Here is a 14,545-nt window from a genome sequence, read left to right as displayed (position 1 = left end):
AACAGACATACTCGTATGGTCACCTATAACACAAAGCGATAAAAGAAGTCACTTATGATACAAAAAAAATAGACATCATTTTATACCACAAAATCATATATACATACAGTACAAAGAAACTGACACATTTGCTATCATCACAGAAAATAACTTAATTATTATACAGCAGTTTATAATATGAAATATACACATGACACAAAAATATATGTAGGTATTTAAAACAGAAAATGTCTTAGACATAATCAAACACATAAATAAATAAATAAATAAATAAATAAATAAATAAATAAATAAATAAATAAATAAATAAATAAATAAATAAATAAATAAATAAATAAATAAATAAATAAATAAATAAATAAATAAATAAATAAATACGATAAAGCTACAGAAGATCGCAGTAATTTTTTTACAAAGTAACGGAAGTACTGGTCGAAAATAGATAACGAAGGAAAAGGAGAAAAGAAGAAAAAAATTATATACTAAAAATCCAGAAGGATGATAGAAATCAGCATCAAGCAAACAAGTAAGTAACAAATAAATACATTCAAAGGTTAATGTATTGTTGTTACCTTCGAAATCGCCTAGGCTGTCATCTGGAGAGGATTCTGATAGGAACTCCGAGGACGTGCTGTAGCTGGAATGATGCTGCAAAGAAGCCGTAATGTTGTTGTTCAGATTGCTGCCGTTGTCCTCCGCGGTCGTGGGCGTCGTGCAGATTGTCGTGTTGGGGGAGGTGACGTAGTTGCTGGCCCATTGTGTGCTGCACAGATACATGTCAAGTTGTGACACCTGCTGACCATGCTCGAGACGTGCATCTCTAGATAAAATAGTCGCGAAATTCCTATTAACTTAACAACTTGCGTGGTATTAAATTTACTACAAATCTACTTAGTTTTCGGTTTCGCGAAAATATCATATTGATTCAGAGTGAAAAATCAATTTTTATCAACACTAAATCAATTTCATTACTGAGAAAGCGATACTCTTTTTATTATTAAGCGAAAGAACGACTGAAAGACTACCACACTAGGAATACGGAAATACATTAAGAATTTACATATTGTACATTAGGGTGGTCAAAAAAAGTGAACGTTCTAAATGTTTATCTCCACAAGGCTAATTTTATTCATGTACATCCAAAACGAGCACATGCCAAATTTTGTAAAAACATATTAATAATTAGAGGTCGCTCTAGGAAGCAGAATTTACAATTTAGACGATATTTATTAACTACTATAAGAAAGTATATGATATTCACGATTCTGTTGTAATTGAGTCTGGATCTAAAAATACACACAGAACAATTTAAATAGTAAAACATGATTGTCCAAACATCATTACCATTGCTAATGTTCATAAATCATCATAATAACCCCCACTTGGTAAGAACAGGAAACTTCTTTCGATGTTATGTTTTATTTTAACGACGCTCGCAACTGCAGAGGTTATATCAGCGTCGCCGGATGTGCCGGAATTTTGTGCCGCAGGAGTTCTTTTACATGCCAGTAAATCTACTGACTTGAGCCTGTCGCATTTAAGCACACTTAAATGCCATCGACCTGGCCCGGGATCGAACCCGCAACCTTGGGCAAAGTTCTTTCGATGATTTGCTATTAGTCGCAATAGAACTGTTTCTGCTCTTCGTCTTTTGTCAGAATATTAGTGTATTGTGAAATTAAATTAATCCCACGTTTAGTAGCATCATTCAAAATTTTATTGGAAGAGAATTCTGCTTCAGCTTTTGAAATATTGGATTATTAAAGTTTCGTCCATTACTTTGTCGTCAAAAAAGGCTAGAGCCACTAGGTGTTCGGAAAGGAACCAAAAGTGCCTACAAAGAGCTTATTAGTTTTAAGTGACAATGACTGGCTTGCATAAATTCTAAGAATTGTCATAAGTTCAGTACCTATAATAAATATGGAGCTTGGATACCCAAAGGTGCTTTATTTCATTGTTTTAATACACCACACTAACAAAGAAAATCAAATCCATTATTTTAAGTCTCTTGCCGACAACTTAAACTGAGACCTGGACAGATATAGTATTTTCAACACATTAATTCCTCTTGCCATCTATCAAGCTTGAGGAGGTGCTTGAAATGACTCATTGCCCATACTTTTCCTTTGGAACAGTAAGCACAAAGTAAGCAATTCTTGATCATCTTCTCGTGGCTATTAATCTTTGAGCGCTCGAGGGAGATAATCTAATGCTTCTGTTAGAAGTCTTATGAACACAGGGTCCTGGAAGAGTTCAATAGGAGCTGCAGCATATAAGCCTTTGTTCACTGATTGCCAGTCTTTCTGAAACCTTTTAAAGAATTCATTTTCTGGACCATTTGTTGAACCAAAAACGCTGGAGAAGATGCGGGATAGAATAACTTCCTCAACATGGTGACAGAAAGTTATCCAATCAGCTCGCTCATTTGGAGTCCAGTTGTGAAGTTCAGTATTGCTAGCAATAGTATCGAATACAAGTTCTTTAATTTTGTTTCTAAGATTCCACATGCTTTCACCTGAGATTTTCCAGTACCTCTATCAATCTTGGGAATTCCAAATAGCTTTCTTGCCCATTACCTGTAACAATGATTGCAATACATTCGACTTTTTCCATGTAATTATCGACAATAGCAACAATTTTCAATCCCAATGCAACAAAAAGCGGTCCCTCCAATGCAGTCTCTTGCTCCTCCACCTCGGAGGCTTCTTTTCTTGCTACTTTCTTGGAACGCTTCACTGAACTCCCAGAGAGAGTCATAATATCTGCTATGTTATGTCCAAGAGACTTACCAACTGATTCAGCAACAAACACAACTGCACATGTGGTAGATTGACTCAATCTAAAGCGGAAACGACACAGGGAGTTTTGAATATTTAGGTGTCTTCATAACTCTGTAGATGTTGACGGGCCAGGTTGGTATTCCGCTTCGATTTCACTTGAGTAGGAATCCTAGCACAATTCCACACAGTCACTATTTTCTCACATGCTGAAATACAAGAAAATTGCAATGGTTTTCCTTCTTCTAAATAGTGAAAGTGAAAGTGAACAAGCCGGAGTGCATGTGGCAGTCTTACTGTAGATAATATGTGATGTGTTGGCTTTCCTATCAACCAGAGAGTAGATGCAGACCTGACAATAACTATTATAATACAGTGACGTACGTCAGCCGCAAAGACCACTCATGAGTAATTTTAAAATAAATTCTATTGCCTGAGGTGACCGTAAATATTAACATCTTTCGTTAAAATTTTGTTTGTGCTTGTTTCAGATGTCAATGAATAAAATTAGTATTGCGGAGATAAACATCTCAAACTTTCACTTTTTTTTTTGGACCACGTACTGTACATATAGATATATACATAAATGCATGAGTCCATCATTATTTGAGTGCTCGTGGTAGATGATTTACCCTTATGACGCAGTCGAATTTTATAAACCGTGTAGACAACATAAACAAGATACAGTCCTTACAATCAATAGTTCAACTGCTGCTATGCCTAGCCTACCAGAGGGTCGAATGTCCAGATATTTCTATTGCCTAACTATATCTGCTAAACCTTCCCCACGTCTCTGATCCCCTACATATCAGCATAATTAATGGACGTAAACACAACACTAGCGACTCTACGGTTAGAGACAACCAAATGAATGACGACTTATATAAATAAATAAATAAATAAATAAATATATATATATATAATACTTTAAGTTTTAAAAAGGGCAAAAGTCCTAACAATAACATGCGTATTCTTAAGAGTTTTGGTCCAAGAGAACATTGTAAGCCCTTATTCAATGAATTTGGAATTCTAACTTCTTCTTCATTGTATGTTTTTGCTAATATTATGTTCATATATGAACATTTAGGCTTACATGAATATGATTCTGGTAATATGGTACATTCTAATGAGACTAGAAATAACCAAAATATTACTGTTCCTAAATGTAGATTAGCCAAGGTTTGTAATAGCCATTTTGTTGTGGGTGTGAAACTTCTTAATAAAATACCACTTAATATAAGAAATACTGATAATAGAGTTTTTAAAACCAAATTAAAAGATATGCTTTTTAGCAAAAACTTTTATACAATACAGAAATATATTGAATGTAATTTTAACGAAACCTGTTGTAATTTTATATTATTTAATTACTTTTAAATAAACTAAACTAAACAGGTTCTTATTTACATGTTAAGAATATTGATACAGCTTAAAATAATTTGATGAAGAGTTCCATAAAATCTATTACGCCTTGTTAAACATAGGAAACATTATATTCTCTCAACAGCAGAAATCAAACAAAAGATTGTTAAGACTTAACTTAAGACTCATACTTAGTATGATTTAATGTTGGTTACTGTCATTTCTTGAACTTTATGACAAGTGTGGCAATTGTATGCACCTACTTAGGCCTATAACGTTTGGAAACGTAGGAAGTCCAAATTTTCTTTATCGCAATTATCATCGTAATTATTAATTTCTGGATATATGTATTTGAATTAGCCAAAGAACACGTCCCTAAATTACTGAACATGAAACCTGAAAGGCCTACACACTGTATAAAGTGTTCTGGTGGAGCTGTGAAAGGGGAGAAAATAAACAAACCATAAGCCTATGTCTGTTACAGAAAACGCCGAGATTTTCTAATAACAGTTCTCTTTTTACGCCAAATGATTCTATTATGTATAACAATATATGCCGATAACGAACAAAATAAATTTATGTAGACACGTCCTCAAATTTATAGGTTTTGAGATATAGTAGGCCTATATTCTACGTGAGAAATATTATAGAGCACGAACTGGCGAAGTACCAAGTGCAACATAACACTAGTGAACTAGTGGAAGAGAGAGAGAGAGAGAGAGAGAGAGAGAGAGAGAGAGAGAGAGAGAGAGAGACAATGAGGAACGCATTGGCGAGTCTTTACTTATCAGCGCCTTATCTTGGGACCGGGTTATAAGCGGTCACGAGTCAAATGCGACACTGCTTTCCAGCTCGAATTGAAAGCAGGAAAAAATATAAATAGCTGTATGTAATCGTAAAAATGCGTTTCATGTCCTGTTTCAAGGAGCGAAAGTTAGGGCCTATGTCGTTTTCTGGAAGATGGGGGGGGGGGGAGAGATAATATCAGCAACTATTTTTTGATTCGCGTAAATATATCTATCCTATTGCATAGTTATTTTACTTGACAGAAAAATAATAAAGAGAACGAACTGTGCTAGAATCGAAATACAATGATTTTAATTTTCATTCTAATTTTCCGGAAATAAAGAGTAAAACAATTTTGGGATAGTGAAGTTCATGAAATATACAGCAAAGTACATCCTACATATCTGATAATAACTTTCACTGGCAAATACCCCAGATATTCTTGTAATTTTAGAGAAATTCTATTTGGAATGATAAATTAATAAGAACATGCATATTATTTTCTTTTTCTTTGCGTGTCTGACAGAAAGCGATGGAAATGAATTGCTCGCTTGACTCGTCATGTGGGAGGCTTGTTTTCTCTCTGCTAACTTCATAAATAATGTTTTCATAATCGCGAGGAATCAATGTGCATCCACTCCCTATCCTCCTTGCCGCGTCTTCAGGTGCTATGGCGCTGGTCTTCCACATAGACAGCCCGGTTTCGATCCCCGGCCAGGTCGTGATGGAATTTGTGGTGGACAAAGTCGACGTGCAGAGGGATTTTCTCGGAGTACTCCCGTTTCCCTCTCTCATCCCACCAACACTCTCTACCTCCCCCTCATTTCATCTGTCATCTGCAAAAGTAAAAATGGGCTGGAATAAAGGCTTGATGGTAGTACGGGTTTCCGAATTGAGATAGAAAGGGCTTGGGGCTCCGAGCCCCTGGCGCTTATGAGGCTGCTCGTCCGCGAAATTGGACCTACCAGAGGCAAGCCATCGACGTAGCTCTGCCGATCCAGAGTCGCGCTCGGGTGTGGGTTCGATTCCCGCTTGGGCTGATTAGTTGGTTGGGTTTTTCAGAGGTTTTCCCCAACTGTAAGGCGAATGTCGGGTAATCTATGGCGAATCCTCGGCCTCATCTCGCCAAATATCATCTCACTATCACCAATTCCATCGACGCTAAATAACCTAGTACTTGATACAGCGTCGTTAAATAACCAAGTAAAAAGTCTATCAGGGACTGAGGCAGGATGGCCCAGCTGTCAGCGTCGGATTCACGAATACCACCCAGACTTAAGACAATCATTGTATAGAACGCGCAATGGGCCAAAGCATGCCTAAGTGTAAGGACCCGTCCCGAGTCCAGCCCCCGAAGAGTCAAGCCAAGACAAACTCCTTAACAGGCCTACAGATTAAATGAGTCCAGCGAAGTTCTGAGCAGTGACCTAGCTTGAGTGTCCAAATTACAAAAAGTGTATTTAAGTATGCCTGAGATTTTTAAACTTACTAGAATTATCGTATCTACTCCGGCTACATTATTTTTCAAGAAGCATTCATTTTCTGCTGCCGAGCTAATAACAGCATACAACATGTTAACATAGGGAAAGAATGATCGTTTGCTCTCATGCAGGCTATACTGAGAAGACACTACCAATGATAATGAAGTTGAAACCAAACTTTGATAATTAAATTACTGGGAAAGCAGATATGAAGAGAAAATGTGTTTTCAAATAAACTAGATAGATTAAAGGAAAATATAGGTAAATAAAAGTGCATCTGCTGCATTTATATTGTTTATTCATTATTTTTAATCAAACAATAACTACAGGATATACCATTTTAATAAAATGGATATTTATTCTCTTTTCTTCTTCTTCTTCTTCGTTGATGTTTTCAACGTTTAGGAGGTCTTGGAATGGAATTTTCGGGAGGGGTGCACTACGACCCAGCACTGCGACCGTTTACGATCTATTGCGCTAACCCTCAAGCTAAGCACATTCTCAAACCTACACCGGTTGCCTACACAAGGTTCGTTGTGTACCCACGAACAAGCAAACCCACTCGCCCGTAGGCCAACCCTCTCCGTGCGTCGCCAGCAGGCGTTCGGGGAATGCTATGGAATGACAACGAAATGGAGAAATGTCGACATATGGTGAAACGTGAGAACCCCGAGAAAAATCCCAGGTCTGATCGGAACTCGAACCCGGAACGCGTGTGTGTAAGACTGAAGGTCTGACCATAGGAGACTTCAGAAAGTCTTCTTTGCGGTCAGCTATTTTAAAGTGTGTATGCTGTTTTGTGAACCTCGCTGGTGCCATTATCTGTATGCGGTAAAGTCATATTTCCTTCTTTCTTACAGCTTGAGAAGAAAACTAGGTACGAGTGCCTGTTTCTTTTACACTAGGGTCTATGTGTGCAGATTTACGCGTCCCCGTACTATTTTACTGCTAGATGCACGGTTATTTGTGTCCAGTAGACCGTCTTTCCTTACTCCACGTATCTAAATTGGAATTCTCTTATTTTCCTAGATAAGTTATTTTGTTTCATATCCGATTTTGTAAATCCTCATATTGCTCTTCAATTATTTCGCTCTATATAATATATCGTTGATCAGGTAAATGGAATAGCTGTTTGTAACGACCCCAACGAGTAGGTTACCCTTCTCATTTACTCTTTTCTCACTTGAAGAGGAAGATAGAAGCAGTCTTCAAAACGTTGTGAATTAATTTAAATTAAGTAGTGCAAAAAAAAATCCAATCTATATCTCCTCTTTACAACCCTCTAGTTCCAAATCTATTTGCTGAAGCCTCCCAGAAATCCGGCTGAACGAAACGGTCCGAGACGACGACGCAGCGAGGCCTCTCTGCGAAGTTGCGCACATCGCGCACCTCGCAGCTATAGAAACCACTCACTATCTCTCGTGTAGTCCGGATTTGTGACCCCGCACCTCGCATGCGTCGGTTCAGAGAAACCAAGGCTTTAATTACAACGCCGCGCCTTGTTCCACGTGGCTACAGGATTAAGTATTACTAGAGTATTTAAGTGGACGATGCGCGTACATCTAGCAAGCGAAGTACTTGACTGACTGCTCACGCGACATTTGTTTCGTCAAGTTGGGCAGAACAAAACATGGACCAATTTAATAATTACACTAATATTTACGATTTAAATTATTTACACTATCTACACTAGTTTACACTATCATAAAAATGCAGGCCTATATTGATCAAACATTATTTACATTATTACTACAGTTTTGTGTACTGTAATGCAAGATATTTTATTTAATAATAGTATAATCTACCTATTTTGTAAGTAATGTACGTATAATAGTGTAATATGTTTAAATAATGTAAAGCCTACATCCTTTAAGATATTGTAAATAATGAAAATAGCGTATTGTTGTGTACATAGTGTAAAGGAGCAGTCAGACATTGACTACTTTTTCAGTTGCTTATTTAACGATGCTGTATCAACTCATTAATTCATAATGTTCTGCCCAAGGGCATGTCTTTCACTGCAAACCCAGCTTCTCCGCCTTTCCTAATTTCTGCCTTCTTAGTCTCCGCATATGAACCATATATTTTAATGTCGTCTATCATCTGATTTCTTCTGCCCCCAACTCTTCTCCCGTTCACCATTCCTTCCAGTTCATCTTTCACAAGACAGTTTCTTCTCAACAAGTGACCCAGTCAATTCCTTTTTCTCTTCCTTATCTGTATCAATTAATTAGTTATTTAGCGTCGATGGGATTGGTAATAGCGAGATGGTATTTGGCGAGATGAGGCTGAGGATTCGCCATAGATTACCTGACATTCGCCTTATGGTTGGGGGAAAACCTCGGAAAAAATCCAACCAGGTAATCAGCTCAAGCGGAAATCGAACCCATGCCAGAGCGCAATTCAAGATCGTTGACCACTTTCAAAGCAAACTGTCAAAAAAACTGCTTTTCAGCTCTAGAATATGATCTTTTTTCAAACTTTACTTAATTGTAGAATATGATTTTTATTTTTAATAATATATAAATTTTCATCATTATGTTAATCATTCCTTTGGTCCAAATTATCTTAACACTAAATTGTAATTGTTTTAACTCTTAAGTTAAGCTACAAGTAACTAAACTTCCACATTTTACTCTTACTGTTATTATTTTTTTACTTGGTTATTTAACGACGCTGTACCAATTACTTGGTTATTTTGCGTCGAATAAAATGTTATGTTTTATTTAACGACGCTCGCAACTGCAGAGGTTATATCAGCGTCGCCGGATGTGCCGGAATTTTGTCCCGCAGGAGTTCTTTTACATGCCTGACATGAGCCTGTCGCATTTAAGCACACTTAAATGCCATCGACCTGGCCCGGGATCGAACCCGCAACCTCGGGCATAGAAGGCCAGCGCTATACCAACTCGCCAACCAGGTCGACTTTTGCGTCGATGCGATTGGTGATAGCGAGATGGTATTTGGCGAGGTGAGGCCGAGGATTCGCCATAGATTATCTGAAATTCGCCTTACACTAGGGAAAATCTCGAAAAAACCCACCAGGTAAAGAGCTCAAGCGGGATCGAAACCGCGAACGAGCGCAATTCCGGGTCGGCAGGCAAGCGCCTTAGCCGACTGAGCTACGTCGGTAGCTTATTATTATTGTCTTTATTATTATTATTATTATTATTATTATTATTATTATTATTATTATTATTATTATTATTGTCTTTATTATTATTACTGTCGTTATCATTCATTCATTCATTCATTCATTCATTCATTCATTCATTCATTCATTCATTCATTCATTCATTCAGTGTTTTGTCCAAAGGCAGGTCTTTCACTGCAAACTTAGCATTCTCCAATCTTTCCTATTTTCTGCCTTCCTCTTTGTCTCCTCATATAATCCATATATCTTAATGTTGTCTATCTGATATCTTCTTCTGCCCCGAACTCTTCTCTCGTTCACCATTCCTTCCAGTGTAGCCTTCAGTAGGCAGTTTCTTCTCAGCCAGTGACCTAGCCAATTCATTTTCCTCTTCCTGGTCAGTTTCAGCATCATTCTTTCTTCACCTACTCTTTCCAACACAGCTTCGTTTCTTATTCTGTCTGTCCACTTCACACGTTCAATTATTCTCCATATCCACATTTCAAATGCTTCTATTCGCTTCTCTTCACTTCGTCGTAATGTCCATGTTTCTGCCCCATACAGTGCCACACTCCATACAAAGCACTTCATTAATCTCTTCCTTAGTTCTTTTTCCATAGGTCCGCAGAAAATGCTCATTTTTCTATTAAAAGCTTTCTTTGACATTACTATTCTCCTTTTGACTTCCTGGCATTATTATTATTATTATTATTATTATTATTATTATTATTATTATTATTATTATTCCATTGTTTTCTGTATTGCTATTATTTATATTAGTGTTTTTACACTGGTTTAGTGGAAGAGAAGGCCTTATGTCCTTAACTCTGCCAGTATAAATAAATAAATAAATAAATAAATAAATAAATTAGTTTGTAGGAAAGATCATCGTAGTATCAATCTTTTTCATTAGAATGCATTGTAAACAGTATGCGAGGTTAATTTTGAATCATGAATATAACGTGAACTGCAGCACAAACAAGAGGCAAATGTTCCCTGATAGTACGTTAGCAAGCGCCAAACATGACGTCACGTCAATATAGTCTTTGAACAACTAACCTTATCTCCGTACGCTTAGGGTTAGACTACGGTCCCTAATAATCACTATTTGAGAGAAAAGAGTTTACAGTAATTTACTATAATATTCAATATTATTTAGGAGTATTTAGTTATTCTGGCGAAGTTAAGGCCAATAGGCATATTTCACAAGTTTGTAATGTTTCACTGTATAGTTAGTGGCGAATACATGAATTAACAAAAAAAAAATGACAGTAGTCACTTTTAGAACAGTTCGATACCGAGTGTTACCACCTCTAGTGCATGGTAATCATTGCTTGATTTCTCTCCGGCAAGCTGGCAATTTTGGTAGGTATCCGGTATTGCATATGGTTGCTGATCCATACATTGAGTAGGCTAATTCTGCCCTCAGTAGCAGCCATATTGTCGTAATGTTAGCCTAAAGCCTTGGTTCTTCTGAACCGACGCATGCGATATGCGAAGTGCGAGGCCCGCCTCGCACAAATCCGGATTATACGAGAGATAGTGAATGGTTTCTGTCACTGCGAGATGCGAGGCCTGCGTACCTCGCAGTTATAGAAACCACTCACTATCTCTCGTATAGTCCGGATTTGTGCGAGGCGGGCCTCGCAACTCGCATGCGTCGGTTCAGAAAAATCAAGGCTTAACACGACAACCGAGCAATCCACACATGCTCTATTGCAGTGGATACGTAAAATATAAAATAAGCATATTCGTTTTAAGAATGATCAGAGCTAATGAAAACCACTTCTGCAAGAGCGAATGTGGCTTATGGCTTAGATTATTCTACTCAACCGTGAAATCTTGCAGTTCCGCTTGTTATGCTAATCGTGCTCCCACTGCTCCCATGATATTACGAATGGAATACGGTACGTAAAATCGGTGCCTCAAGGCATACTGGCTAAGTGTAACATCTTTCAATAGTGTGTGGTGGCTGTTGTATGAAGGATTGGTTTTTTTTACTTCTTTTATTAAAGTCTCGCTCCTCACGCCTTATATTTGCGAACTAAAGTGCAGATTTATAATCGTTCAGTTTCTTCTCATTATTGCGGTAGTAGGCTAAATATTTTCATTCATCATGTAACATGAATAAATTCGTTAGAAGAGGGACACGTACAGTAAAATCGATGAAAAAAGAGAAAATGACGATAGTGCTAAGCATCTACGAGCAAGTCGAAAATCTCGAAAAATTTGAAATATATAATACAATTAATCTTACATTCAATATGGATTTGTGTCGAATATGTGTGATCCACGTCTTCCCCTCTGCATTATTTGGAGCCAAACTCTATCGAATAACTCTACGAAACCATCCCTACTTCACAGACACTTGGTAACCATCCATGGCGAGTATAAAGACAAGTCAGTTGAATTTTTCAAGAGCAACGCGTAAGATTTATGTAGAAGTTCGAAAGTAATACACAATTTTACACAATCAACAAAAGTGGTGTTGGAGATATCGTGTGAGTTAGCATTGCTAGTTGCAGTTGAACCCCTTATTGTTCCTGAGCTTTGATTACAGCAGGTAAAATGTTACACAAAAATTCCGCTAAAGTAATAACAACAATTATTCCGAATTCTGATATAAGTGTAGAGCGTAGAATTCATAACATGGCACGAGATTTTGTTTAGCAAATAGTAGGAAATATTAAACTGGACAAAATATTTGTGATTCAAATTGATAAATCGGTGGATATGTCTGACGATGCAGAGTTACTTCCTGTATGTTCGCTATTTTGAAGTTAAGAAATGTGCTATTGCTGATTAAATTGTAGAATGTAAACAATTACCAGAAAATATAAACAAATAGGATATTTTTTAAATTATTAATAATTTCATAAGATTAATATTAAATTTATCGTGGGACTTGTGTGTGTCCACAGATGGAGCTGCTTCATTGACAGGTCAGAAAGGTGATCTTGTTGGTTGTATTCACGAAATTAACCGCAAAATAATTAGGTAACATTGCATTATACACAGAATAAACCTGGTCGCGAGAAAAATAATTCCTGATTTACACAGAATGCTGAACATTACTGTAAAAGCGCTAAATTTAATCCAGCCGTGAGCACTGAAATATCTTTTTTAAAAAATGTGCGAGATGGGGCCACACACTCTCAATTGTTTTTGCACACTTGGGTAAGGTGGTTATCACGAGGACGCAAATTGACTCGCCTTTTTTAAATTGAAAAACTAGGTTGTTTCCTTACAAACTGAAATCTGATCTGGTGACGTATTTTGAAGGTAAAGGGTGGATTTCTCAACTACTTTATACGACGGATATTTTCAACAAATTTAATGATCTCAATTTGAACTGCAAAGTTTCGATGAAAATATTTTTAAAATCCATGACAATGGGAAAGTGTTTTATAAGAAAATTTTATACTGGCTTGACTGCATTAATAAAGAAAACATTGCAATTTTTCCAACTCTGTTTGAACATAGTGAACAAAATAAGTTAATATTGCTGATGGAGTTTTGGAAATAATCAAATGCCACCAAAAATCTTTAGGATACAGTTTTTGAAATACTGTACTTTCTTGAAATTGATAAAGAAGATAAAACACAAGATTGGATTACAAATCCGTTTTTAACCACGTCCCTCATTCCTCTGAACTTCTCTCAAAACTGAAATAAAGTTTAGTAGAAATGTCCGTTGATAATTCATTGAAAATAAAATTGGAAAACTTGTCAATTTGTAACCTTTGGTGTTATGCTTGCAAAGGATGTATAGAACTTAGTGACACTGCCATTTCACTCCTGCCATTTCCTTCTACCCTACATTGACATCAATCAAAACGAAACACAAAAATCGATTCAATCCAGAACAACTTCTGATACTCGCACTCACGATGATTCGGCTAAGAATCGAGGAGTTGGCATGCAGAAAACAACAATCTGGCATCTCATTAACAGACCATAACAACTTAACCAGAATAAAGAGAAAGGAGAAACCAATTTTCGTCCGTTTTGCTTTTCGATACAGTAGAAATGAGTGGATACGCCGTTTTAAGGAGAAGCTACGAAGGACGCATTAGGACTTGGTATTTCGCTGCAACGGATCGATCCTGACCTCCCGAAGGGAAGAATATCGGCTAGTGATCTTGCACTTCATACCCTCGACCTTCTAAACAAAACTAGGGATGTGACTTTCAAAAAGGAATATAAGTATGTCTAAACTCGCAATAGTAAGATTTTTGTTCGTAAAGGAGATTCAGCTGTTGTGCAGAGAATTACAGTAATTCCACTGCTGATATTGAAAAATTATAAATGCACTTGTGTAATTAACTTGTACTCCATAAAACATGGATGTGAATACGTTGCTGGAGGAAATAGGTAATTATAGCGACAATAATGACACAGCTGTTTTTCAGGATATTGATGTTTGCAATTCTTATACCTCAATAAAATCGTTACTGATTTAAAACTAATCCATTTAAAATAATATTCGTAGTGTAAATAAAAATTTCTCGGAGTTTTCCATTATGCTACAAATGTTTGATATTAATTTTGATATAATTGTATCAACAGAAGCATGGCTCGAGTACGATTATTATATTGCAGGATTATAATAAGTTTGCAAAAATAAATAAGCACAATAATTGTGATGGGATATTAGCATAATATGTACGTATCAGCCAGAACTTCAATCAGAGGATTCCTTCTTTTTATCGTATTTTTACATATGGACCTGGCGCTCTTCTATCAGACGATTTCGTGCTTCTACAACTTGTCATATGCCTGTCCCTCAATATCTGCACCCTTAGAAAAACTCATCCCGGAGAAACTGTATCTTAAGCCTTGGTTTTTCTGAACCGACGCATGCGAGATGCAGGTGCGAGACGGGCACAAATCCGGACTACAGAAGAGATAGTGAGTGGTTTCTATAGCTGCGAGATGCGAGGTCTGCGCGCCTCGCAGTTATAGAAACCACTCACTATCTCTCTTGTAGTCCGGATTTGTGCCTC

General features: G+C 37.0%; 1 protein-coding gene across 7 annotated transcripts in view; it reads right to left on the bottom strand.

The window, feature by feature from the left end:
• The window catches only part of Schip1 (Schwannomin interacting protein 1), a 410,317-nt gene that overhangs the window by 53,685 nt on the left and 342,087 nt on the right, over positions 1 to 14,545 (bottom strand). For 4 of the 7 annotated variants that reach the window (XR_011331312.1, XM_069821042.1, XM_069821041.1 and 1 more), the window contains one exon: positions 573 to 820. Coding sequence is in view for 6 of the 7 variants with exons in the window: in XM_069821042.1 (XP_069677143.1) it covers positions 573 to 820 (248 nt within the window). In the remaining variant the exon portion in view is untranslated. The remainder of the gene's footprint in view (positions 1 to 572; positions 821 to 14,545) is intronic. The other 3 variants (XM_069821046.1, XM_069821045.1, XM_069821044.1) reach the window with 1 other exon arrangement.

This window comes from Periplaneta americana, chromosome 3 (assembly GCF_040183065.1).
Source record: "Periplaneta americana isolate PAMFEO1 chromosome 3, P.americana_PAMFEO1_priV1, whole genome shotgun sequence".
Taxonomy (NCBI): domain Eukaryota; kingdom Metazoa; phylum Arthropoda; class Insecta; order Blattodea; family Blattidae; genus Periplaneta; species Periplaneta americana.
The sequence above is the reverse complement of the archived record's forward strand: the minus strand, read 5'-3'. Positions and strand labels throughout refer to the sequence as shown.